Source organism: Heteronotia binoei, chromosome 2 (assembly GCF_032191835.1).
Source record: "Heteronotia binoei isolate CCM8104 ecotype False Entrance Well chromosome 2, APGP_CSIRO_Hbin_v1, whole genome shotgun sequence".
NCBI classification, from domain to species: domain Eukaryota; kingdom Metazoa; phylum Chordata; class Lepidosauria; order Squamata; family Gekkonidae; genus Heteronotia; species Heteronotia binoei.
In genome coordinates, this window is record NC_083224.1 from 13889779 (window position 1) to 13917288 (window position 27510).

The following is a 27510-nucleotide window of genomic DNA, read 5'->3' on the forward strand; positions in this document are numbered from 1 at the left end:
CCTCCAACAATCTGGACTTGAGACTCTAGAGATTTTAGTCATCACGACAGGGTATAAATACCAAAGTGAATACAACTTTAAAAATTGGATTTGAATACCAGTGCTTTTACCCTTAATGGAAGGAGAGTTCCAGATCATTTCCCAATTGCTTTCCTCTAGCCTTTGAGGTAGCATTAAATTCCAGTGTTGAATATAAGAGGATGGATATGAATGAAGAGTCAATTAAATAATTATATATTTTCTTGCCCATGCCCTCCTCTTTAAGAAGGACCTCAAATGGTGTCAATTCATATCTAATACTTTCTTTCCTCTGAAGAGAGTTCTTTCCTCTGAAGAGAACGCACCTCAAAAAGGATATTATAGCATTGGAAAAAGTGCAGAAAAGGGCAACTAGAATGTTTAAAGGTTTGGAACACTTTCCCTATGAAGAAAGGTTAGAACGCTTGGGGCTCTTGAGCTTGGAGAAATGTTGACTGCGGGGTGACATGATAGAGGTTTATAAGATTATGCATGGGATGGAGAAAGTAGAGAAAGAAGTCCTTTTCTCCCTTTCTCACAATACAAGAACTCGTGGGCACTCCATGAAATTGCTGAGCAGTCGGGTTAGAATGGATAAAAGGAAGCACTTCTTCACCCAAAGGGTGATTAACATGTGGAATTCACTGCCACAGGAGGTGGTGGCGGTTGCAAGCATAGCCAGCTTTAAGAGGGGATTGGATAAAAATATGGAGCAGAGGTCCATCAGTGGCTATTAGCCACAGTATATATATGTGTGTATGTGTACGCGCACACATATATTGGCCACTGTGTGACACAGAGTGTTGGACTGGATGGGCCACTGGCCTGATCCAGCATGGCTTCCCTTATGTTCTTATGGACCATATTCTGAACTTTAAGGTATTGATACCAATTGATATTAGCTCCTAATTTCTCTTCTGCTTGTTCCTTAGTAGTAACATTGTTCCCTTGAATCCACTCCCCAATTCTATCCAAGGAATTGGAGCTTTATAAGAATGTACTGTTGTACCCCCAATAGCTTTGCCTGTTGCATTTTTCCTTCAGAAATACTGACGTCCTCTGAAACTTTCCAGGTTAGCGTTGGCCAAAACCCAGAACTGAATTTCCACCCAGTGCAGTGAACAGCCAGTTCTTTCTCATGCATCGATCTCAAGTTCTCATAAGAGTACTTAGGGACTCAAAACTGGACTGAGAAAGTGAGTGATTCATGATACTTTGCAAAGGTGGGGAATGGAGCTGCAATTTAATGCCGTTTTAGGTTGTTACTCATGCTCTGATATAACAGCACCAGAAATGGGACTTTTACCATCACTGGACTAAGATTCTGGAATTCCCTTCCCCTAGTGCTGAACTTCTAGGCATCCAAGGAAAAAAACATTCCCCCTCCCTCAATGCTGAGTTTACTGAGTTTATACCTTGCCCTTCCCTCTGAATCAGAGTTATTTCCCATTTACTGAGTTATTTCCCCTGCCTTGATTAGTCTTCATGGATTTTTTCCCTTTATTACTGGGGGTTTTTTTCCTGGGCTTTTTTTCTTACTGGGTTCCGCCCCCCTCCCCTTTATTACTGAGCTTAAATTAGTACATTGCTTCTGAATGTTTCAGAGGTTAGCAGGGGTGGAATTCTAGCAGGTGCATCTTTGCATATTAGGCCACACACCCCTGATGCAGCCAATCCTCCAAGAGCTTACAAAAAAGAACCTCGTAAGCTCTTGGAGGATTGGCTACATCAGGGGTGTGTGGCCTAATATGCAAAGACGCTCCTGCTAGAATTCTACCCCTGTTTATAATTAACCCCTGGGGGTTAGTCGTGTTATTGTACAGAGATAGAGCTGCATTTCAGTCCAGTACACATGAGCTCGTGAAGCTGCCTTCTACTGAACCAGACCTTCAGTCCATCAAAGTCAGTATTGTCTACTCAGACTGGCAGTGGCTCTCCAGGGTCTCGAGCTGAGGTTTTTCACACCTATTTGCATGGAACCTTTTTTGGAGATGCCGGGGATTGAACCTGGGACCTTCTGCTTACCTAGCAGATGCTCTACCACTGAGCCACCATCCCTCCCCTGCTCTCCAGGGTCTCAAGCTGAGGTTTTTCACGCCTACTTGCCTGGACCCTTTTTAGCTGGAGATGCCGGGGACTGAACCTGGGACCTTCTGCTTACCAAGCAGATGCTCCACCACTGAGCCACCATCCCTCCCCTGCTCTCCAGGGTCTCAAGCTGAGGTTTTTCACGCCTACTTGCCTGGACTCTTTTTAGTTGAAGCTGCTGGGGATTGAACCTGGGAGGGACCTTCTGCTTACCAAGCAGATGTTCTACCTCTGAGCCACCGTCCCACCCTAGAGCCTAACATAATCTTTCAAGAGTCAAAATTCCCTTTATCAGATAGTCTCAGAAGCTTATATCCTGAAAAATTTGTTGCTCTACGGTGCTAATGGTCTCAAATCCAACCTCTTTTGAATCATTTATTTATTTACACTAATGCTAACTCAGCTTAGAGGGAACGTTGCTTGTGATTTCTACGGACTGCTTGGGTTCACATTATAGCAAAATTTGTAGCCATTTCCAATCTTTACACATAGCAGTGGTGGTCACAAGATTTATTTATTCTATAATTTCGTAGTAAGTAGTCTGGCATGCAAGAAGCATAAAAGGTTGACTTAGCTTTTCCTGCAATGAGAATGAAGCGAATGGAAAAACTTCAACGGCTACATTTCCGTATGTCAGGCTGTTCTCAAAGAGGTGAGCAAATAAAACGCAAGGATGTTATCAACCGCCTGCAGGGATCAATTCGTAGAAAAAGAGGTGCCAGAGCTCATTGGCACACCCCTGACATCACCAGAAGGTGTCCTCAATTATATCAGCTCAGCATCTACCTTCAAATGCTTCTTGAATTGTAATTGTCGTAATAAAACCTGGCTCTGATCCACTGTTCCCTCTAAGCTGCAGAGTCTTGTGGGCAGCAATTCTGCTTTGTGAGTTGCTGGTATTCAAGCCGTGAGGAAATTGTAAGCCCCTCCGAGACTCTGATTCAGAGAGAAGAGCAAGGTATAAATCTACAGTCCTATTGTTCTTCTAATTTGGGAATTGATCCCCTTCACCTGTCTTACTGGGCTATGTCTTCTTTTGATGATTTGCTTCGATTTTCTTGGGTCAGACCTCGTGGAGGATTTCCACTGCGGGAAGCGGGGAGAAGGTTTTGCTGATTCCGTTTTCTCGCTGCAGGCCAGCTCCCCCGCTATTGTCCTGGGGGGATCCCCTGTACCCCAGAACAACACTTAAGGAGGGGTCGCAGAAGGATGGAAAACAGAAGCAAAGAAGTTCTGCTCAACTTCCACCCGCTTCCGTCAGCGGAAAGTGTTGACGGGTTCCAAGACAATGGATTGACTCACAAGATCTTCTTATCTGGAAGTCTCTAGCTGAGAGAGGTGGGATATTATTTTTAAAACCCATTGAACATATGAAGCTGCCTTGCACTGAATCAGACTCTTGGTCCATCAAAGTCAGTATTGTCTACTCAGACTGGCAGCGGCTCCCCAGGGTCTCAGGCTGAGGTTTTTCAAGCCTATTTGCTTGGACCCTTTTCAGTTGGAGTTGCCGGAGATTGAACCTGGGACCTTCTGCTTACCTTGCAGATGCTCCACCACTGAGCCACCGTCCCTCCCCTGCCCTCCAGGGTCTCAAGCTGAGGTTTTTCACACCTACTTGCCTGGACCCTTTTTAGTTGGAGATGCCGGGGATTGAACCTGGGACCTTCTGCTTACCAAGCAGATGCTCCACCACTGAGCCACCGTCCCTCCCCTGCCCTCCAGGGTCTCGAGCTGAGGTTTTTCACACCTACTTGCCTGGACCCTTTTTAGTTGGAGATGCCGGGGATTGGACCTGGGACCTTCTGCTTACCAAGCAGATGCTCCACCACTGTGCCACCGTCCCTCCCCTGCTCTCCAGGGTCTCAAGCTGAGGTTTTTCACTCCTACTTGCCTGGACCCTTTTTAGTTGGAGATGCCGGGGATTGGACCTGGGACCTTCTGCTTACCAAGCAGATGCTCCACCACTGAGCCACCGTCCCTCCCATGCTCTCCAGGGTCTCAAGCTGAGGTTTTTCACACCTACTTGCCTGGACCCTTTTTAGTTGGAGATGCCGGGGATTGGACCTGGGACCTTCTGCTTACCAAGCAGATGCTCTGCCGCTAAGCCACCGTCCCTCCCCTAATAGATAATGGGAAAGCTAAGAGTGAGAAAGTAGTTAGAGTCCCCGAATAGGGATGGGGGATCCATACAGAGCAGGTGCTCTGACTCTGAGATAATTTGGAAGGGAACCCCCCCCCCCCCCGCAAGATTTTGACTACCTAGAGTCCTCCATAGGGTTTAATCCAGCACTGGAAGGATGAACCACAAATGCCAGTCTGAGTTCTCTGGAAAAGGGGCAGGATAAAATATACTAGACAGATAGGTCTATGGATGGCTATTGGGCACAATGGCTTAATGGAGCCTCCATCTCCAAGGGCAGTATACCACCCAATTGGCTGGAAGGCAAGCCACAGGAGAGGCCTGTTGCAGGTTCCGGGAGGCATCTGGCTGCTCGCTGTTGGAAACAGGACATTGAGCTAGATCCATCTTGGGGTCTGCCCACCAGAACTCTTCTTTTACGGAGCAAACTTCGTACAACGAATGGAAATATGGGGCATTTGAAGCACATGCAGAAAGAGCAGTTTAAATTCAAGGTTGGCGCTCCTTACCTGGGGTGGAAAAGACCACCAGCTCCCTCAACAGGTCCCTGACGGGCTCCTTCCTCAGATCAATTCTTCTCCTGACGTCTTCCCCTTGAGTCCATTTCACTGGTTTTTATGGGCCTTCAAGAACTCAGAGCGACTCTCGCCTCTCGCCACAGCGACGGGTTTCCTGTTTGCTCGTACAAACGGCTGTGGTGAAATTTCCATGACACTCCTGGACAAGCCAGGCTGCGGAAGGGCCTTTGACTTTGAAAAAGGTGTGTCTTCTCTCTCTCTCTCTCTCTCTCTCTCTCTCTCTCTCTCTCTTTCAAAGCAGTTGTTCCGTAATCTCGGGGTTCTCATCCGCTCTCTTTTCCGTTGGGCTGGCAAGGCTCCGAGGCCTTGCATGACTGAAAGGAACTTAGCCTTTCTCACTGACTGAGGGATGCCGTTTCAGGGGAAAACACTCACCCACCCTCATAATTTCAGTCTTCGTTGGCAGCTATTCAACTCTGGTGGTGCCAACTCACTCCCTCGACATCGGGGACCGTTCTCCTTTTAAAAAACTGAATATCAACGCACAAAGTGCTTGTTTGACGGAAAAGGACGGCAAAAACACGACACCTCATAGAGGAGGTAGTACAGAAAGCCGTCATAATAAGAATGGTCCCAAGAAGGAACCATCTTCTTTTGGAAAAAGCCAGGGATGGTAAGCAAAGAATGATTCTAAGGTCACCAAGGAGATAGAATTATAGAGTTGATAGGGACCTCTAGGGTCATTTAGTCTAGGGATGGCCAACGGTAGCTCTCCGGATATTTTTTGCCTGCAACTCCCATCAGCCCCAGCCATTGGCCATGCTGGCTGGGGCTGGAGGGAGTTGTGGGCAAAAAACATCTGGAGAGCTACCGCTGGCCACCCCCGATCTAATCCAACCCCTTGCACAAGGCAGGAACTTCACAAATACATCCCCCCCACCAACAATGGTCCCTGCTCCATGCCCAGATGACAAACAACGCCCCCCCCCCAAAACCAGGATCCCAGACTCATACAGAGATATGATAGGCAGCCTCCTTCAAGGAAGGATATTTGGAGTCAGAACAGTCTTTGGTTAGTGAATTAATTTATTTCTCATTCCTTGCTTCAAACTCTCAGGGAGAGATGTATTAAAGGCACAAGAACATATGGAATAAGAAGCGTGTCTGGAATCCACAGTCTCTCTGCCCTTTGGACTAACTTCACTGCTTTAAAAGATGCAGCGCAGCAAGAACAATTTAAAAGAAAAAAAGTGACTGCCCTAGAAAGTGGAAACCAAGCTGGAAAGAAAATCAGGGCCTTCTCTCAATTTCTGGTGCAGTTTGTCTCCCATCAACAACTTTTGGAGGGGAATTCAGTTCAGCAGATAAGAGCTTTCCCTGCCGTAAGAATGCAGTTTGGTGAAAGGCTGCTGGTGTTTTTACTGCATCCTGCAGGGCTTCTAAGTGCAGAGGAGCTCTTCCAGAAAAAAAGTTGGCAACCTAAGGATAATGCATTGCCTCCTTGGAGAGTCCCCAACCAGCTGAGTTAGGGTTGCCAACTCTGGGTTGGGAAATTCCCAGAGATTTGAGGGTGGAGTCTGGGAAAGGCAGGGCTTCGGAAGACCTGAGTGGAGTTCAATGCCATAGAGTCCACCTTCCAAAGCAGCCATTTTCTCCAGGGAAACTGGTCTCTGTAGCCTGGAAATGTGCTGTACTTCCTGGGGATCCCCAGGTCCAGGGCTTTTATTTTGTAGCTGGAACTCCTTCAAATATTAGACCACACACCCCTGATGTAGCCAATCCTCCTGCAGCTTACAGTAGGTCTTCTTCTAAGAGCCCTCTAAGCTTTTAGAGGATTGGCTACATCAAGGAGGTGTGGTCTAATATGCAAAGGAGTTCCTGCTACGGAAAAAAAAGCCCCACCTGGAGATAGACATCCCTTCCTGGAGATCAGCTGTCATTCCAGGAGATCTCTCGGCTCCCCCTTGGTAACCCTAACCCGAGTTCAGTCTTTGAAAACAACCGGTGGTCTGTTCTTAGGGTTGCCAAGTCCACTTCAAGAAACATCTGGGGACTTTGGGGGTGGAGCCAGGAGACATTGGGGGTGGAGCCAGGAGCAAGGTTGTGACAAGCATCATTGGTACTGTTCTCCCTTTCTCCCAATACAAGAACTCGTGGGCATTCAATGAAATTGCTGAGCAGTCGGGTTAGAACAGATAAAAGGAGGTACTTCACCCTTTGGGTGATTAACATGTGGAATTCACTGCCACAAGAGGTGATGGCAGCTACAAGCATAGCCAGCTTCAAGAGGGAGTTAGATAAAAATATGGAGCAGAGGTCCATCAGTAGCTATTAGCCTCAGTGTGTGTGTATGTATATGTATATATATATATATATATATATATATATATATATATATATATATATATATATATATATAAATTATTGGCCACTGTGTGATACAGAGTGTTGGACTGGATGGGCCGTTGGCCAGATCCAACATGGCTTCTCTTATGTTCTTCTGTGACACAGAGTGTTGGACTGGATGGGCCGTTGGCCTGATCCAACATGGCTTCTCTTATGTTCTTCTGTGACACAGAGTGTTGGACTGGATGGGCCGTTGGCCTGATCCAACATGGCTTCTCTTATGTTCTTCTGTGACACAGAGTGTTGGACTGGATGGGCCATTGGCCTGATCCAACATGGCTTCTCTTATGTTCTTATGTTCTTAACTCCAAAGGGAGTTCTGGCCGTCACACTGAAAGGGGCTCCACGCCTTTTAAATGCCTTCCTTCCATGGGAAATAATGAAAGATAGGGGCACCTTCTTTGGGAGCTCATAGAATTGGACTCCCTGGTCCAATCTTTTGGAACTTTGGAGGGTGTTTTGAGGAGAGGTACCAGATACTATGCTGAAAATTTGGTGTCCCTACCTCAAAGAAAAACTCCCTCCAGAGTCCCAGATACCCACGGATCAGACATCCCCCCCCCCGCTTTCTGATGACCCTGAAGTAGGGGGAGGGCCTCCAAACGGGGGGATCCCCTGCCCTCACCTGGAGATTGGCAGCCTTGATTTGGTAACCCTAACTCTTTGAAGACAACCAGTGGTCTGTTCTCCATCATGAAAGGACCATTTTCTGGGAAGCGCAAAAATATATTTTTGGCCCAACTGTAAAAACTCCAGCTTTCACCTCTGTGAACAATAGAGATGGTCAAACTGATATTGTTCTCGGGTTTCAGACCTGTGGCTCAGGGTGGGTCTATTTTTAGGCTCTCAGAGGCCCTCTTTCGAGCTGCGGCTTGTGCCGCTTGTGGCTAGATTTCTTCCTGGCGCTGGCTGGGCAGGAAGTCGGCCTGCTCAGTGCAGAGATGTAGCAGCTCAGGAGGGCCTGGAGTGAAATTAAGGAGCAAGCCAAGGGTTGCCAAGTCTAATTCAAGAAATATCTGGGGATTTTGAGGGTGGAGCCAGGAAACTTTGGGGGTGGAGCCAGGAGACGTCGGGGATGGAGTCAGGAGCAAGGTTGTGACAAGCATAATCTGGCTATCACATTTCGAGGGGCCGCACACCTTTTAAATGCCTTCCCTCCACTGGAAATAATGAAGGACAGGGTCCTTTGGGGGATCATAGAATTGGACCCCCTGGTCCAATCCTTTTGAAACCTGGAGGGTAGTTTGTGGAGAAGCACTGGATGCTATATGGAAAATTTGGTGCCTCTACCTCAAAAAAAAGCTCCCTTAGAGCCCCAGATACAAGCAGATAAATTCTCCATTTTACCCTATGGGAATCTTCCATAGGAAATAATGGAGTGCTCAGCAGACATCCCCCCCCCCCCGTGTTCTGATGACCCCAAAGCTCTGGGGGTAAAGGCACCAAATTTGCAGCATAGCATCCAATGCCTCTCCTCAAATCACCCTCCAATTTTCAAAAGATTGGACGAAGGGGTCCAATTCTACGAGCCCCCAAAGAAGGTGCCCCTATCCTTCATTATTTCCAGTGGAGGGACAGCATTTAAAGGTGTGCGGCCCCTTTAAATGTGATGGCCAGAACTCTCTTTGGAGTTCAATTATGCTTGTCACAACCTTGCTCCTGGCTCCACCCCCAAAGTCTCCTGGCTCTACCCCCAAAGTTCCCAGATATTTCTTGAATTGGACTTGGCAACCCTAAGAACAGACCATCATTTGGGAGGGAAAACTCTATGGCACAATAGGTACCATAGAGTTTTCTCCTCCCTAATGACTAGAGCGTCCAGGAAAACCATACAGTTTCCCAAGAAATGCCTAGAGTGGCCGCGCGTGACGTCACCGGCGCGATGATGTCACTTCCGGGTGATGTCATTGCATCTAGCACCTGTGAAAGTCCCCCTCTGGAGAATGCGGGAGACTTGGCAATCCTAGTGGGTGGGCAGATTCTGAAAACTGGGTAGGCAGCCAGCCCCACCCCCGGCTCCCAGCTGCCCTTAGTCTGGCCACGAAGAGCTGGGGGTTCCATATGCTGCCTTGTTTTCCACCATGAGCCTGAACAGTAAGTTCTTGGGTGGGTGGGAGGAGAGGCCCCTAGATTGCACAGGCTGCAAGGTGGGGAGGGAGGGAGGAGGGCGGCCAGTTCACGTCTCCCCCAGTCAGCATGTACAAGCCGCGCCTGTTCCCTGCTGCTCCTGGTTGGGGAAGGGCCCAGGAAAGCAGGGAAAAGGGGAGGGAGCGCAGAGATACAAATCAGCCTTCTTTGGAACTCTGGAACTGGAAGTTGATCACTGCAAGCTGAGCTCCAGGAAAGGTAGAAGGGAGATCGGAGCTTACATGCAATTTAAATCAGACTGGAGGGGGGAGGGAGCCTCTCCAGCTTCTGGCTCTCACCTCCATGGCCCTCCCTTCTACAGCCCCCCAGTGGCCCCCTTCCCCTGTGCCTCTTAACTACGGGGCTACTTGCCATACTGGCTGATGTGCTTCAGAAGTGTTTACTCAGGAAAAATTCTCTCTCTCTCTTGAGCTATTTATAGAAGAGTTGTGCTCCTTGGGTCCCAGATTATTATCTTTGGTTAGTTGCTAATCTCATTGCCAAGACACCGTTGTTTTCTGGCCACCGGTTGGTGGGGCAAACCCAGGGCATGCTCCTCTCATGCGGCCAGAGACTGGGCGGGGTTAACCGTCCACCCACACACTTCTTGCAATGCAGCCGCTGCAGGTAGGTTCTAAATGTCAAGGTTGAAAGGCGGCAACGGACAGCGGTAGCGGGGCAAGCAACACAGAGTGAATTTGGCGCTAGAAGCAGTTGTCTCTTCTGTGCTGTCATTGCGTAGTGGTCGAGCGCGTGCTTTGGCAGGCTGGGCTGAACATAAGAATATAAGAGAAGCCATGTTGGATCAGGCCAATGGCTCCTCCAGTCCAACACTCTGTGTCACAGAAGAACATAAGAGAAGCCATGTTGGATCAGGCCAGTGGCCCCTCCAGTCCAACACTCTGAGTCACATAAGAACATAAGAGAAGCCATGTTGGATCAGGCCAGTGGCCCATCCAGTCCAACACTCTGTGTCACATAAGAACATAAGAGAAGCCATGTTGGATCAGGCCAGTGGCCCCTCCAGTCCAACACTCTGAGTCACATAAGAACATAAGAGAAGCCATGTTGGATCAGGCCAATGGTCCATCCAGTCCAACACTGTGTCACACAGTGGCCAAAAAACCCAGGTGCCATCAGGAGGTCCACCAATGGGGCCAGGATACTAGAAGCTCTCCCACAGTTGCCCCTCGCAAGCACCAAGAATACTGAGCATCACTGCCCCCAGACATAAGAACATAAGAGAAGTCATGTTGGATCAGGCCAATGGCTCCTCCAGTCCAACAGTCTGTGTCACACAGTGGTCAAAAAACGCATCAAGAGGTCCATCAGTGGGGCCAGGACACTAAAAGTCCTCACACTGTTGCCCCTTCCAAGCACCAAGTATACAGAGTATCACTTGCCCCAGACAGAGTTCCTGTTTTTAAAGTTTTATTGGTTTTCTAAAGGTTGGGGATAAAGGGTGAGAGGGAGCAGAAAGTAATAGTTACAGATATCTTAGTCTGCGTGTAATATACTTCCTCAGAAATACAGGTCTGCATCTAACGTACTTTCATAGCATACGTATATTGTCACCTATTATTCTCTCTTAACTTTAGATCATCAACATTTTAATACATTCATAATGTAAGTCTTCTTGTCGAAGTGCCTATTCAAGTTGAGATTTCCAGCAAAGGCAGTCATATAATAAAAAAAGCACAGGGGAAAGGAAATATAAGTTCGCACCAAAGGATCTTAAGAGTCTTGAGTATCTAGCCAAATACGTAGTTTCAACCAATATTTTCTTGCTTCTTCTTTAGATTTCCCAGACGGAGTTCCAACAATATGCTGTCAGGAGGTCCACCAGTGGGGCCAGGACACTAGAAGCCCTCCCACTGTGCCCCACCCCCCCTCAAGCAACAAGAATACAGAGCATCACTTGCCCCCAGACAGTGTTCCATCTATACCTTGTGGCTAATAGCCAGTGATGGACCTCTGCTCCAGATGTTTCTGCAATTCCCTTCTTGAAGCTGGCTATGCCTGTAGCCGCCGCCACCTCCTGTGACAGTGAATTCTACATGCTAATCACCCTTTGGGTGAAGAAGGACTTCCTTTTATCTATTCTAACTTGACTGCTCAGCAATTTCATTGAGTGCCCACGAGTTCTTGTATTGTGAGAAAGGGAGAAAAAGACTTCTTTCTCTACCTTCTCTATCCCGTGCATAATCTTGTAAACCTCCAGGTTGGAAAATCCCTGGAGATTTGGGGCTGCAGCCTGAGAAAGGCAGAGCTTGGAGAAGACTGGAACCTCAAGTAGGGTAGAATGCCATAGAGGTCACCCTCCAAAGCAACCATTTTTTCCAGATCTCTGTCATCTGAAAATCAATTGTAATTCTAGGTTTCAGCACCGACTTGGATAGCCCAGGCAAGCCTGATCTCATCAGATCTCAGAAGCTAAGCAGGTTTGACTCTGGCAAGTGGTTGGATGGGAGACCTCCTTGGAATACCAGCAGTTGGGAGGGCAGGGCAGGCTTTATTCAACCACCTCCCCGAATATCATCCATGCCCCCAGTAGGGATCAGTCACCAGGGGTCGCCATGACTTCCAGAGTTGGGGAAGGGCTGAGTCATTATCTGCTTTGTTCTTTAAGGTTTTTTGCTAAGATTAGAATTTCAACAGCCAAGCCATATGCAAAAGAACCTCCTCAGGAAAGTTACTCTTTTAGCATATCACAGCCTGGGAAAATCCTACAAGATAATGATTCCACCCTACCCCACCTTTCTGAGTAGATATAAATTACCTGCCTACCATCTTCTTCTCACTTTGACACAGAGAAAACTCTAGAGCTCTGTGTTAGAGCTCTGAGGATGCCAGTCACAGCTGCTGGCGAAACGTCAGGTTCTACAATGCCAAGACCACAGCCATACAGCCCGTAAAATCTACAATAACTAATAAAAAATGCTTTTCTTCACACCCATAATTATGGAACAACCTTCCTATGGAGGTGTTTTTTCCTCCCTCACTCTTAGTCTTTGAGGCAGCTGAGATGTTTTCATTCCAAACAGGATTCAATTAGTACCCCCCCTTAAAAAAAAACCCTATTGGTAGTTTTACATTGTGATTAAACTGGGATAGGAAATTGCCACTTTTTGCTGTATGCAGATGATAATACATCTATTATCACACACTCTGCTTGGTTTATGTAAACTATTAAAAGCATTTGCAAAATACTGTGTTAAAGAAGGTCTAGTCATAAATATGCAAAACCAAAATAGTATAATGTTTGCTAAATCCCATACCCTATCAGTATATCGGGGGTACATAAATGGACAACCAATGCAGCAAGTAAAGCAATTCAGGTATGGATGGGGGGGGGGGGGAGTCATCTTCCAATCAAATTTAAGCTGGATGGTCCATCTTTTAGCGCTATCAAAAAAGCTGGATTCACCAGCAATGCAATTACTCGATTCTTCTTCATCTGAGATGGCAATTATGTACCAGGTGCCATTCAGGTATTCAGTTCAAAGGCAGTTTCCCAATTATTGTATGGAATTGGGGTCTTGCTAGAGGTGGTGGATGAATCATTCAAACGTCTGTTACAGTTTATCTGCAAGATCTGCTGTACACCAAGCTGTGTTTCTGCCGTCATTCCTATAGCTGAATTGGTCCAGAATTCATAAGACAACAGAACATAAGAGAAGCCATGTTGGATCAGGCCAATGGCCCATCCAGTCCAACTCTCTGTGTCACACAATGGCCAACCCCCCCCCCCCGCAAGTGCCATCAGAAGGTTCACAAGGGAGTCTAGAAGCCCTTCCATTTTGCCCCCCAAAAGCACCAAGAATACAGAGCATCACTGTCCCAGACAGTTCCAATAATATACTGTGACTAATAGCCACTGATGGACCTCTGCTCCATATTTTTATCCAATTCCCTCTTGAAGCTGACTATGCTTGTAGCCGCCGCCACCTCCTGTGGCAGTGAATTCCACATGTTAATCACCCTTTGGGTGAAGAAGTACTTCCCTTTATCCATTCTAACCTGACTGCTCAGCAATTTCATCGAAAGCTCACGAGTTCTTATATTGCGAGAAAGGGAGAAAAGGACTTTTTTCTCCACTTTCTCCATCCCATGCATAATCTTGTAACCCTCTATCATGTCACCCCGCAGTTGACATTTCTCCAAGCTAAAGAGCCCCAAGCGTTTTAACCTTTCTTCATAGGGAAAGTGTTCCAAACCTTGAATCATTCTAGAATCCCTTTTCTGGACTTTTCCTAATGCTGTAATATCCTTTTTAAGGTGCGGTGACCAGAATTGCACACAGTACTCCAAATGAGACCGCACCATCGATTTATACAGGGGCATTATGACACTGGCTGATTTGTTTTCAATTCCCTTCCTAATAATTCCCAGCATGACGTTGGCCTTTTTTATTGGAAGCAAGGGTTAACAAGTGGAATTCACTGTCGCAGGAGGTGGCGGCGGCTACAGGCATAGTCAGCTTCAAGAGGGGGTTAGATAAAAATATGGAGGAGAGGTCCATCAGTGGCTATTAGCCACAGTGTGTATATATGTATATATATGTGTGTATAATAATAATAATAACTTCATTTTTATATCCCGCCCTCCCCCGCCGAAGCGGGCTCAGGGCGGCTAACAGACATGGAAATCCCATGATTCATATAAAACAATGTAAACAATTTTGATATATCAGTTGTATAATAAATTAATTAAATAGATACAATATATAAAATGGGTGCTAAAATACTGTGATCATAATATCCACAAGAGGACCTGTCCTTTTACTCCATGACTCTCAAGCTTTCTAAGGAGCCTTTGATGAGGAACTTTATCAAAAGCTTTCTGGAAGTCAAGGTAAACAACATCTATAGGGTCTCCTTTGTCCACATGTTTGTTCACCCCCTCAAAGAAATGTAACAGGTTAGTGAGGCAAGATCTTCCCCAGCATGGGTTCTGCAAGGGAAGATCTTGCCTCACTAACCTGTTACATTTCTTTGAGGGGGTGAACAAACATGTGGACAAAGGAGACCCTATAGATGTTGTTTACCTTGACTTCCAGAAAGCTTTTGATAAAGTTCCTCATCAAAGGCTCCTTAGAAAGCTTGAGAGTCATGGAGTAAAAGGACAGGTCCTCTTGTGGATCAAAAACTGGCTGAGTAATAGGAAGCAGAGAGTGAGTATAAATGGGCAGTCTTCGCAGTGGAGGACGGTAAGCAGTGGGGTGCCGCAGGGCTCGGTACTGGGTCCCATCCTCTTTAACTTGTTCATAAATGATTTAGAGTTGGGAGTGAGCAGTGAAGTGGCCAAATTTGCAGATGACACTAAATTGTTCAGGGTGGTGAGAACCAGAGAGGATTGTGAGGAACTCCAAAGGGATCTGTTGAGGCTGGGTGAGTGGGCGTCAACGTGGCAGATGCGGTTCAATGTGGCCAAGTGCAAAGTAATGCACATTGGGGCCAAGAATCCCAGCTACAAATACAAGTTGATGGGGTGTGAACTGGCAGAGACAGACCAAGAGAGAGATCTTGGGGTCATGGTAGATAATTCACTGAAAATGTCAAGACAGTGTGCGTTTGCAATAAAAAAGGCCAACGCCATGCTGGGAATTATTAGGAAGGGAATTGAAAACAAATCAGCCAGTATCATAATGCCTCTGTATAAATCGATGGTGCGGTCTCATTTGGAGTACTGTGTGCAGTTCTGGTCGCCGCACCTCAAAAAGGATATTATAGCATTGGAGAAAGTTCAGAAAAGGGCAACTAAAATGATTAAAGGGCTGGAACACCTTCCCTATGAAGAAAGGTTGAAACGCTTAGGGCTCTTTAGCTTGGAGAAACGTCGACTGAGGGGTGACATGATAGAAGTTTACAAGATAATGCATGGGATGGAGAAAGTAGAGAAAGAAGTACTTTTCTCCCTTTCTCACAATACAAGAACTCGTGGGCATTCGATGAAATTGCTGAGCAGACAGGTTAAAACGGATAAAAGGAAGTACTTCTTCACCCAAAGGGTGATTAACATGTGGAATTCACTGCCACAGGAGGTGGTGGCGTCCACAAGCATAGCCACCTTCAAGAAGGGGTTAGATAAAAATATGGAGCAGAGGTCCATCAGTGGCTATTAGCCACAGTGTGTGTGTGTGTGTGTGTGTGTGTATATATATATATATATATATATATATATATATATATATATATATATATATATATATATATATATATATATATATTTGGCCGCTGTGTGACACAGAATGTTGGACTGGATGGGCCATTGGCCTGATCTAACATGGCTTCTCTTATGTTCTTATGGCTAGATGTGCATACGTCAGATTAATCGGGTTCCATCTCGAAGGCAAGCTGGAAAAGAAATGTTTTGCAAGCCCTGCGGAACTGGTTCAGGTCCCGCAGGGCTCGCACCATCTCTGGAAGGTGGTTCCACCAACGAGGGGCCATCACTGAGAAGGCCTGCTCCCTAGTAGCCTTCAACCTAGCATCTCTTGGCCCAGGGATTGTTAGTAAGTTCTGAGAGCTAGATCTCAGTGCTCTCTGGGGCACATATGGGGAGAGGCGGTCCCTTAGGTAGGGACCTAAATTTTTGGCTACTGTGTGACACAGAGTGTTGGACTGGATGGGCTACTGGCCTGATCCAACAGGGCTTCTCTTATGTTCTTATGTGACACAGAGTGTTGGACTGGAGGGGCCACTGGCCTGATCCAACAGGGCTTCTCTTATGTTCTTATGTGACTCAGAGTGTTGGACTTGATGGGCCACTGGCCTGACCCAACAGGGCTTCTCTTATGTTCTTATGTGACACAGAGTGTTGGACTGGAGGGGCCATTGGCCTGACCCAACAGGGCTTCTCTTATGTTCTTATGTGACACAGAGCGTTGGACTGGAGGGGCCATTGGCCTGATCCAACAGGGCTCCTCTTATGTTCTTATGTGACACAGAGTGTTGGACTGGATGGGCCATTGGCCTGATCCAACATGGCTTCTCTTATGTTATGTTCAAAGGTTGTTTGTTTCCTCCTGGTGATCGGTGGAGGAGTTGGGGGCGGGCTTACCAGGAACAGGTGGGATGCTCAGGCTATGTCACCCGTCATGTGGCAACATCACTTCCAGCATGTACCAAAAAGTGACATCATTATGTTGCACTCTTATGGAGATGCTCTGGTATTAGGGCAAAACAGTGCTGGATTAAACCCTGTGGAGGCCCCTAGGCAGTCAAAATCTCGGGGTGGGGGGCCTTGCAAATTATCTGAGTTGCAGCGCCCACCCCACTGCCTGAGACCCCCACTGCAGCCAGCAGACCCTTTCTCAAAAGCCTAGGGTTGCCAAGTCCAATTCAAGAAGTATTTGGGGACTTTGGGGGTGAAGCCAGGAGACAAGGGTGTGACAAGAATTATTGAACTCCAAAGGAAGTTCTGGCCATCACATTTAAGGGGACCACATACCTTTAAAATGCCTTCCCTTCATTAGAAACAATGAAGGATAGAGGCACCTTCTTCTGGGGCTCATAGAATTGGACCCCCTGGTGCAATGTTTTTGAAACTTGGGAGAGCATTTTGAGGAGACTCATCAGATGCTACGCTGAAAATTTGGTACCTCTAACTCAAAAAACCGCCCCTCCAGAGCCGCAGATACCTCAGGATTAATTCTCTATTATACCCTACGGTCCCCCTTTTCTGACGACCCTGAAGCTTTGGAGGGCCTCCAAACTGGGGCTCTCCTGCCTCCACCTGGGGATTGGCACCTCTACTCATGAGTTGCTGAACTTCCAAGTTTTTCACTTGGAATCAAACAGGCCAACCAAAGGTTCAAGTTTACCTTCACACTATGCAAACGACCTCTGCAAGGATTGTGCAACAAACGGAGGGTCTGGGCTCCTTTCACAGCCATGTTGTTCTGCCTCCTCCCCCCGCTCCCCTTCAGCCTTAAAGACGCAGACACACCATCCCAAGAGGAAGGCTTTCTCAAGTAGAGACTGAAGCCTCCGGAGGGGGGAAGGCACATGATCGCTGTGGGGGCGGGGCTTCCCCCTGCCGGCCAGCTGACTGGAGGCGGGAAGGAGCCTGGGAAAGCTGGGAGAACCCCCGCTGGGACCTGGGGACTGGCAAGCCTACAAAAGCCTCTTTGACAAAGTTCCGGGGGAGAGGCAGAGAGAGGCAAACTTGGCGACAACGCCAGCAGCAGCTGCACCGGGCAAATGGGGCAAAGAGCGGCTTAGTTGCTGGATGCTCATGCGGGCTGGGAGGGTTACAAGCAGGGGGGAAAGCTGGTGCTTTAGTGTAGCGGTTAAGACCTTTAAGACCAACAGAGTTTTATGCAAGTGGGCAGCCATGTGGTCTGAAGTAGTGGAACAAAACAGGAGTCAAGTGGCACCTTTAAGACCAACAGTTTTATTCAAGTGGGCAGCCGTGTTGGTCTGAAATAGTGGAACAAAACAGGAGTCAAGTTTCACCTAAGGTGCCTACGTGGCCTAATTATTAATCCAGTCCTGTGGCAAAAACTCCATGGTAAAAAAATGGCATCTACCACAGAGTTTTCACTCCAATACCAGAGTGTCACCCTGACATGATGTCACTTCCAGCGCATGGCAGAAATCATGTTGCTGAGTAAGGGGGTCATACCTCCCGGACAGGGGCCCTGTGGTACAGAGTGGTAAACTGCAGTATAGCAGTCCAAGCTCTGCTCACGACCTAAGTTCGATTCCAGCAGAAGCTGGGTTCAGGTAGCCGGCTCAAGGTTGATTCTGTCTTCCATCCTTCTGAAGTTGGTAAAATGAGTATCCAGCTTGCTGCAGGGAAAGTGTAGTTGACTGGGGAAGGCAGGGGCAATATCAGATTATAAATAAGGCAATCCATCCCGTAAATGTCCGCCGAGAAAACATCACCACTCCAGGGGTCAGTAATGCCTTGGTGCTTGCACAGGGGACAACCTTCCCCTTTTTTTACTTCCCTGATAAACAGCTCGTCTGCCCTGCTACAAAGTCTCTGCCCCAAAGTGTGGGCCATGTGTGCGCTTGATTGCATTCTAAGGCACACTCGAGCAGAACAGCTCTGTGCGAACTTGTGGCTGACTCAAGGTCACATCAGCAGGTGCCATGTGGAGGAGTGGGGAATCAAACCCGGTTCTCCCTGGTAAGAGTCCGCACACTTCACCACTACACTAAACTGATCCAAGTAGTCAGCCGTGTTGGTCTGAAGTAGCAGAACAAAACAGGAGTCAAGGGCACCTTTAAGACCAACAGAGTTTTATTCAAGGGGGCAGCCGTGTCTGTCTGAAGTAGTGGAACAAAACAGGAATCAAATTTCACCTTTAAGACCAACTTAATTTTATTTAGAACGTAAGCTTTCATGTGCTCTCTAAGCACACTTCATCAGACGAGGAATCTGGTACAGTGAGCAAAGCCACACATAGCTGGTAATCAGTGGCTCGGAATGCAAACTGGTACAAATTTAAGATCCAAAGGCGGTATAGTAAAATTATCTGGTAGGCAGTGGTTTAGAATGCAAAATGGTACAAATTTAAGATTCAATGACTGTACCGGATTCCTCGTCTGACGAAGTGCGCTTAAGGAGCACACGAAAGCTTACGTTCCCAATAAAACTTGGTTGGTCTTAAAGGTGCCGCTTGACTCCTATTTTGTTCTGCTACACTAAACTGGAGGAGGGAAAGATGTGGCTTCGGCCACATGCCAACCAAGGCTGACAACACTTTGGGGCTAAAAGATAAGCACTCCACACCGTGTACATGAAACTCAGTTGAAACTTTATTATTATTTTTTTTTAGTAAAATAAGTTATAGTAAAACTTTTAAATTAAAATAAAATTTGCTCTAGACTCAGAAACGCTCGTGTGCATGTGCAAAGGCGGAGAGGACACAATCTCTCTCCTTCTCTCTTACAAAATACATCTTAGGCCTCAAGGGCATCAGAGAACGAGGATTCTGCTGAGAGACTCTTTGCTTGGGGGGTTGCGGGGAGAGTGGGGGTCAGGCGCAGTTGCATCCTTTCCTTCACAGTGGCTCCTCAACAGAAGAGGAGGCGGCTAAGCATCCAAGACGTCTTCCTCGTCGCTCCAGTCCGGAGGGGCGTCTGTGCCAAAATAGCGGTCTCCAAAGTTTCCTAAAAGGGTGAGGAAAAAGACCGCAGATTTACACCCCTTCTCTCTGAATCAGAGTCTCAGTGCGGCTCACAATCTCCTTTATCTCCTCCCCCCACAACAGACACCCTGTGAGGTGGGTGGGGCTGAGAGAGCTCTCCCAGAAGCTGCCCTTTCAAGGACAACTCCTACAAGAGCTATGGCAAACCCAAGGCCATTCCAGCAGGGAGGGAGGGAAGGAGGAAAGAGACGACCGCAGATTTCTACCCCATCCTTCTCTCTGAATCAGAGTCTCAGTGCGGCTCACAATCTCCTCCCCCCACAACAGACACCCTGTGAGGTGGGTGGGGCTGAGAGAGCTCTCCCAGAAGCTGCCCTTTCAAGGACAACTCCTACAAGAGCTATGGCAAACCCAAGGCCATTCCAGCAGGGAGGGAGGGAAGGAGGAAAGAGACGACCGCAGATTTCTACCCCATCCTTCTCTCTGAATCAGAGTCTCAGTGCGGCTCACAATCTCCTTTATCTCCTCCCCCCACAACAGACACCCTGTGAGGTGGGTGGGGCTGAGAGAGCTCTCCCAGAAGCTGCCCTTTCAAGGACAACTCCTACAAGAGCTACAGCAAACCCAAGGCCATTCCAGCAGGGAGGGAGGGAAGGAGGAAAGAGACGACCGCAGATTTCTACCCCATCCTTCTCTCTGAATCAGAGTCTCAGTGCGGCTCACAATCTCCTCCCCCCACAACAGACACCCTGTGAGGTGGGTGGGGCTGAGAGAGCTCTCCCAGAAGCTGCCCTTTCAAGGACAACTCCTACAAGAGCTATGGCAAACCCAAGGCCATTCCAGCAGGGAGGGAGGGAAGGAGGAAAGAGACGACCGCAGATTTCTACCCCATCCTTCTCTCTGAATCAGAGTCTCAGTGCGGCTCACAATCTCCTTTATCTCCTCCCCCCACAACAGACACCCTGTGAGGTGGGTGGGGCTGAGAGAGCTCTCCCAGAAGCTGCCCTTTCAAGGACAACTCCTACAAGAGCTACAGCAAACCCAAGGCCATTCCAGCAGGGAGGGAGGGAAGGAGGAAAGAGACGACCGCAGATTTCTACCCCATCCTTCTCTCTGAATCAGAGTCGCAGTGCGGCTCCCCCACAACAGACACCTCGTGAGGTGGGTGGAGCTGAGAGAGCTACCCCAGAAGCTGCCCTTTCAAGGACAACTTCTATGAAAGCTATGGCTAACCCAAGGCCATTCCAGCAGGTGTGAGTGGAGGAGTGGGGAATCAAACGCAGTTCTCCCAGATAAGAGTCCACGCACTTAACCATTACACCAAACTGGAGCTCTGGGAGAGAGAGTGAGTGAGTAAAACCCATCAGAAGCCTGGTTCTTGATCACAGCCGCATCTGCCCTTTCCTCATACTCATCCCAAGTGGGGAGGGACTGTGGCTCAGCGGGAGAGCAGCTGCTTGGCATGCACGAGGTCCCAGGTTCAATCCCCGGCATCTCCAGTTAAAAACGGACCAGACAGGTGATGGGAAAGACCTCAGCCTTAGACTCTGGAGAGCTGTGGGCAGGAACTGTGGCTCACTGGTAGAGCCTCTGCTTGGCATGCAGAAGGTCCCAGGTTCAATTCCTGGCATCTCTGGTTAAAAGGACCAGGCAGGAGGGTGATGGGAAAAACCTCTGCCAGAGACCCTGGAGAGCAGCTGCCAGTCTGAGCAGACAATATTGACTTTGATGACCAATGGTCTGATTCAGTAAAAGGCAACTTCATGTGGTTCGTGTGTGATCAACTCAAAATGCCCCATTAAATCTGGGATCAATTTCTTGCAGAAAAGATTGCTGACCAATAGGCTTCAACTGAAATCTATCCCAGAACCAGTGTTCCCTCTACATTGAGGTTGTGTGAGCTAGCTCAGTTTTCTAGCCTCTGGCTCACACATTCTTGTCTTCACTCAGGAAGGATGACCCCCGGAGCACACTAATTTATGAAGTCGCTCACAACTTTCAAGCCAGGAGCTCACAAAGCAGCATTTTTGCTCACAAAACTCTACAGAGGGCGTATTGCCAAGAACTACCTCTTTGATGGAAAAATTGTATCCGCTTCTGAATGATATGGCAACCCATGACATTTCACTCACAGACATGATGTATCATAAGTTTCTCTCCTGATAATTTCCTGTTTTCTCTTCTCTTCTTAACATACTTCATTCTCACTCCCTTTACTTGTTTCTTTTTCTTCTTTTCTTTTAAATTTTGTTTCCTTTTGTTTCCATATTGGATGGAAGCAGAGGTCCATCAGTGGCTGTTAGTCACAGTGCGTGTGTATGTGTGTGTGTATATATATGTGTGTGTGTTTGTATTGGCCACTGTGTGATACAGAATGTTGGACTGGATGGGACACTAACCTGATCCAACATGGCTTAACTTATGTTCTTATGTGACACAGAGTGTTGGACTGGAGGGGCCACTGGCTTGATCCAACATGGCTCCTCTTATGTTCTTATGTGACACAAAGTGTTGGACTGGAGGGGCCACTGGCCTGATCCAGCATGGCTTCTCTTATGTTCTTCTGTGACACAGAGTGTTGGACTGGATGGGCCACTGGCCTGATCCAACAGGGCTTCTCTTATGTTCTTATGTGACACAGTGTTGGACTGGATGGGCCATTGGCCTGATCCAACATGGCTTCTCTTATGTTCTTCTGTGATACAGAGTGTTGGACTGGAGGGGCCACTGGCCTGATCCAACATGGCTCCTCTTATGTTCTTATGTGACACAGAGTGTTGGACTGGATGGGCCACTGGCCTGATCCAACAGGGCTTCTCTTATGTTCTTATGTGACACAGAGTGTTGGACTGGATGGGCCATTGGCCTGATCCAACAGGGCTTCTCTTATGTGACACAGAGTGTTGGACTGGAGGGGCCATTGGCCTGATCCAACAGGGCTTCTCTTATGTTCTTATGTGACAGAGTGTTGGATTGGATGTGCCATTGGCCCGATCCAACATGGCTTCTCTTATGTTCTTATGTGACACAGAGTGTTGGACTGGATGGGCCATTGGCCTGATCCAACATGGCTCCTCTTATGTTCTTATGTGACACAGAGTGTTGGACTAGATGGGCCACTGGCCTGATCCAACAGGGTTTCTCTTATGTTCTTATGTGACACAGAGTGTTGGACTGGATGGGCCATTGGCCTGATCCAACAGGGCTTCTCTTATGTGACACAGAGTGTTGGACTGGAGGGGCCATTGGCCTGATCCAACATGGCTTCTCTTATGTGACACAAAGTGTTGGACTGGAGGGGCCACTGGCCTGATTCAACATGGCTTCTCTTATGTTCTTATGTGACACAGAGTGTTGGACTGGATGGGCCACTGGCCTGATTCAACATGGCTTCTCTTATGTTCTTATGTGACACAGAGTGTTGGACTGGAGGGGCCATTGGCCTGATCCAACATGGCTTCTCTTATGTTTCTATGTCTTTCCAGGCTTAGGATGACTCAGGATGCTGATTCTTTTATTTTTTAAAATCAATTTTCTATCTATTCAGTAAAGCCAACTGAGCATATATTTAAGTCTTTATGGAAAATAGCACTATTATAAACGTTTTGAACATTTAGACCAGGGGTGTCAAACTCATTTGTTATGAGGGCTGAATCTGACATAACGGAGACTTTGTCGGGCGAGGCTATACTGGGCCGGACCAGGTCATGTCAGACTGGGCCATGTATGTACCCAGGGCTTTCTTTGTAGCAGGAGCTCCTTTGCATATTAGGCCATGCACCCCTGATGTAGCCAATCCTCCTGGAGCTTACAGTTGGCCCTGTACTAAGAGCCCTGTAAGCTCCTGAAGGATTGGCTAAATCAAGGATATGTGGCCTAATACGCAAAGGAGTTCCTGCTACAAAAAAAAAAGCCTTGTATGTACCTATTTAAGATTAGGTAGCAGACATAAACTGTATAAAGGACACAGATAAACACAATTTAAGGTTTTTTTAAAAACATGCTTAAAACATTAATACTCATTGGTCTTAAAGGTGGTTTCTTTGTTTTTCTCCCATGGGATCCAGGGAAGTGGGCAAAGGAAGCTGTGGCTCTTTCCTTCCTTCCCCAGGGGACCAGGAGGGGGAGGAGCCTCAGCCAATAGAAGGAAGAGAGGCTTGGCTCAGTAGCTCTGCTGTGCGATTGAGAGAGCCTGGCAAAGCAAGCTATCCCTCCGCCCCTTCCTCTCCAAGGGAGAAGCCTCAGCCAGCGAAGAAAACAGAGGCTTTGCTCTGCAGCTTCTGTGAGATTGAGCAAGCCTGGCAAAGCAAGCTGTGATGCAGAAGGGAGCAAGAGAGAGGGAGAAGGAAGCAGATGACAGACAGTTGCTCGAGGGCCCGATAGGAGCCCTCTGGGGGCCTGATTTGGCCTCCGGGCCGCATGTTTGACACCCCTGGTTTAGACCACCGGCTTTTCATGATGCGATGTGTTATTCTTGCATGAGTTTCACAGGTCCTGTATGTTTCCATTTATTTTGTAAATGCCTTTATTATTTAATAACATCTTTGAAATATGAATAAAAAAAATCCTCCCATCTCGGCCAGGGAAGTCCTCCGGAGGCCTGTTACTTACCAATGCCAGGGATGATGCGGAAGAGATCGTTCACTTTCTTGTCTACAGCCGTCGTGATGATCTTCACCTGAGGGAAAGCATAAGCCACAGAATGGACGCCCATCTCGGCCATCAGGAGGGACAGAAGGAAGATCTTGTCTTCTGGGACATCATGGTCCTAGGAGGAGGAAGGGATATAAGCAGGGGGATACACACACACACACAAACAAAAAATTCTTTTTGAGTTTGGGTATTTTGAACTTAAGAAGAAGAAGAAGAAGATATTGGATTTATATCCCGCCCTCCACTCCGAAGAGTCTCAGAGCGGCTCACAATCTCCTTTACCTTCCTCCCCCACAACAGACACCCTGTGAGGTGGGTGGGGCTGGAGAGGGCTCTCACAGCAGCTGCCCTTTCAAGGACAACCTCTGCCAGAGCTATGGCTGACCCAAGGCCATTCCAGCAGGTGCAAGTGGAGGAGTGGGGAATCAAACCCGGTTCTCCCAGATAAGAGTCCACACACTTAAGTAGAAGTAGAAGAAGGAACACTTAAGTAGAAGTAGAAGAAGGAAGAAGAGGAAGAAAAAAGAAGAGGAAAAAGAAGAATAAGAGGAATAATAAGAAGAAAAAGACGACGACATTGGATTTATATTCCGCCCGCCGCTCAGAGTCTCAGAGCGGCTCACAATCTCCTTTACCTTCTTCCCCCCCCCCCACAACAGACACCCTGCGAGGTGGGTGGGGCTGAGAGAGCTCTCCCAGAAGCTGCCCTTTCAAGGACAGCTCCTGCAATAGCAATGGCTAACCCAAGGCCATTTCAGCATCTGCAAGTGGAAGAGTGGGGAATCAAACCCTGTTCTCCCACATAAGAGTCCGCGCACTTAACCACTACACCAAACTGGTTCTCTCGCACCAAACCCGAAAAATGTTGGTATTTCCTGATAGTTTAGAATCCCTATATTGGCTGCTGCAGCTTGCCTTCAGCCACACAGTGAAGATCCTTGTGCTGGGGTGGCCGTTGCTGCCAAACCGACATTTTTTTAAAATCTGCACAGCCAATCAAAAAACATTGCTGGGCCAGAGGTCTACCTGGCCCCACCCACTTCCTATAAAAACCCATGAGCACCAAGAAAAGAGATGGAGGATGCCCTTGCACCCATGGGCGCCATGCTGAGGACTCCAGCTGTAAGGGTGTCATGATCCAGATAGCGCTGCCACCTGACGCTGCCACCGCTCTGGAATGAGGGTCCCCTGGGAAGGCTCAGAGTCCCCTCCCAAGCCCTTCAGATCCCTTGCTTTGCCCAAGAAAACAGGCATGTAGACCAGGCAGAGTAACAAAGAATAACAAAAAAGGTTTATTTTAAGCAGGAAAATCAATAAAGGGAAAGTAAACAGATAACATGCTTTAAAACTATAGTAACATGGGTGTAGAGTTGCCAAGTCCTCTTCATCCCTCGGCGGGGGACATTCACGTGCGCAATGCGCATGTGACGGAATGATGTCACCCAGAAGTGACATCAACAAATGGTGGCGCCTCTGCAGGGGCCGCTCTAGGCGTTTCCAGGAAAACTCTATGGTTTTTCCCCGGACACTCTAGCTATTTGGGAGGTTAAAACTTTATGGTACCTACCACGGAGTTTTACTTCCCAAATGGCTAGAGCGTCCGGGAGAAACCATAGTTTTCTCGGAAACGCCTAGAGCGGCCCTGCACGGGCGCTGCCATTTTGATGACTTCACTTCTGGGTGACGTCATCATGCCAGCAACGCAGGGGCCGGCGGGTTGAGAACCTCCCAGGCAGGAGATTCCCCGCCCAGACCAGGGGCTTGGCAGCACTACATGGGTGAAGGAAAATAAACATAAAGTTCCTAACATGACTAGACTTCACTGTCCTTAGTCTATTAAGCCACTAGGCCTCAGCCTGCTCACTCTTTCCCTAAGAGTGAGGGTCTTTCCTCCTAACAGCAGCCTTCCTTCCTGCTTGGCCTCTCAGGAGGAAAGAACAGTGTTAGTCTCCTGAGAGAGCTTTTAAACAGTTCCCCTCAGAGCCTACTTGAATGCTGATTGGCTGAAACCAGTGTCAAGCATTCTGGGGATTGTAGGATGTCTCTTTCTACTGCGACACAGGCCTCACAGGCTCCCTCTGTCTCACCACACAGCACAGATCATGACAAAGGGAAAGGGACTCGTTGGCTCCCCCTCTTACCAACAACACCCTCACAGCCATCATGGCCGCTGCGCCCGTGGAGACGGTGCAGTCCATCAAGATCACGTGATCTTCGCTGATGTCCTTCGGGAGCCTCAGGTAGTGGAGCTGGACGAGAAAGAGAAGAGAGCTTGCAAAACGGCTAGCGGGGAAACCGTCCTGCCAATCTGCTCATTCCCAGAATAGAAGTTAACCTGCAGAACTCATGGCCACTGGGTGATGACCAGCGTTGCCTGGGTTCTGGGAGGCTCAGGAAAAAGACAGGCATATAAATGTCCTAAATAAATGAGATTTATTTATTTTAAATTTATTTTTAACCTGTCTTTCTCCCCAGTGGGGACCTGAAGCAGATTGACACTGTTCTCTCCTTCATTTTCTGCTCACTGCAATCCTGTAAGGTAGGCCAGGCTGAGAGATTGTGACAGGCCCAAGGCCACCCAACAGATTCCATGGCACAAGTGGGGATTCAAACCTGGGTTTCCCAGGAAGAGAAGGATTTAGTTTTATACCCTGTCCTTCACTACCCGAAGGAGTCTCAGAGTGACTTACAATCTCCTTTCCCTTCCTCTCCCCGCAACAGACACCCTGGTGAGGCAGATGGGGCTGAGAGAGCTCTGAGAGAACTGTAGTGGACCCAAGATCACCCAGCTGGCTTCATGTGGAGGAGTGGGGAATCGAACCTGGTTCTTCCAGATTAGAATCCACCGCTCTTAACCACTACACCAAACCGGCTCCGACACTATTAGCCACTACACCACAATGGCTTTCGGAAGACACAAAAAAACGAGGTCTCAGAGCTGCTCACAATCTCCTTTACCTTCTTCCTCCACAGCAGACACCCTGTGAAGTGGGTGGGGCTGAGAGGACAACCTCTGCCAGAGCTATGGCTGACCCAAGGCCATTCCAGCAGCTGCAAGTGGAGGAGTGGGGAATCAAACCCAGTTCTCCTAGATAAGAGTCTGCGCACTTAACCACTACACCACACTGGCTCCCTGGTTGGAAACAATGGTCAGGTTGGCAAAACCCATTAAGCGATATCTATTAAATAGTATTGCTCTCCTCCCACTATCAGAAAACATCAGGAAATAAGGCTCTAACTGCTCTGCAATATTGCACTCTTAAGTATCACTACAGCAGACCCAGAAAGGGGGAAATTTTTTGGGGCCACTGTGTGACCCAGTGTTGGACTGGATGGGCCATTGGCCTGATCCAACATGGCTTCTCTTATGTTCTTCTGTGACACAAAGTGTTGGACTGGATGGGCCACTGGCCTGATCCAGCATGGCTCCTCTTATGTTCTTATGTGACATAGAGTGT

General features: G+C 47.9%; 1 protein-coding gene across 1 annotated transcript in view; it reads right to left on the minus strand.

Annotated features, from left to right (window-relative positions):
- Positions 1 to 19045: 19045 nt before the first annotated feature.
- Positions 19046 to 27510, minus strand: part of LOC132565979 (uridine-cytidine kinase-like 1) — a 70950-nt gene continuing 62485 nt past the window's right edge. The window contains exons 13-15 of the mRNA XM_060230601.1: positions 26194 to 26301; positions 24011 to 24167; positions 19046 to 19421 (exon numbers count right to left, since the gene is read on the minus strand). Of these exons, the coding sequence (XP_060086584.1) occupies positions 19345 to 19421; positions 24011 to 24167; positions 26194 to 26301 (342 nt within the window). The 3' untranslated portion in view covers positions 19046 to 19344. The remainder of the gene's footprint in view (positions 19422 to 24010; positions 24168 to 26193; positions 26302 to 27510) is intronic.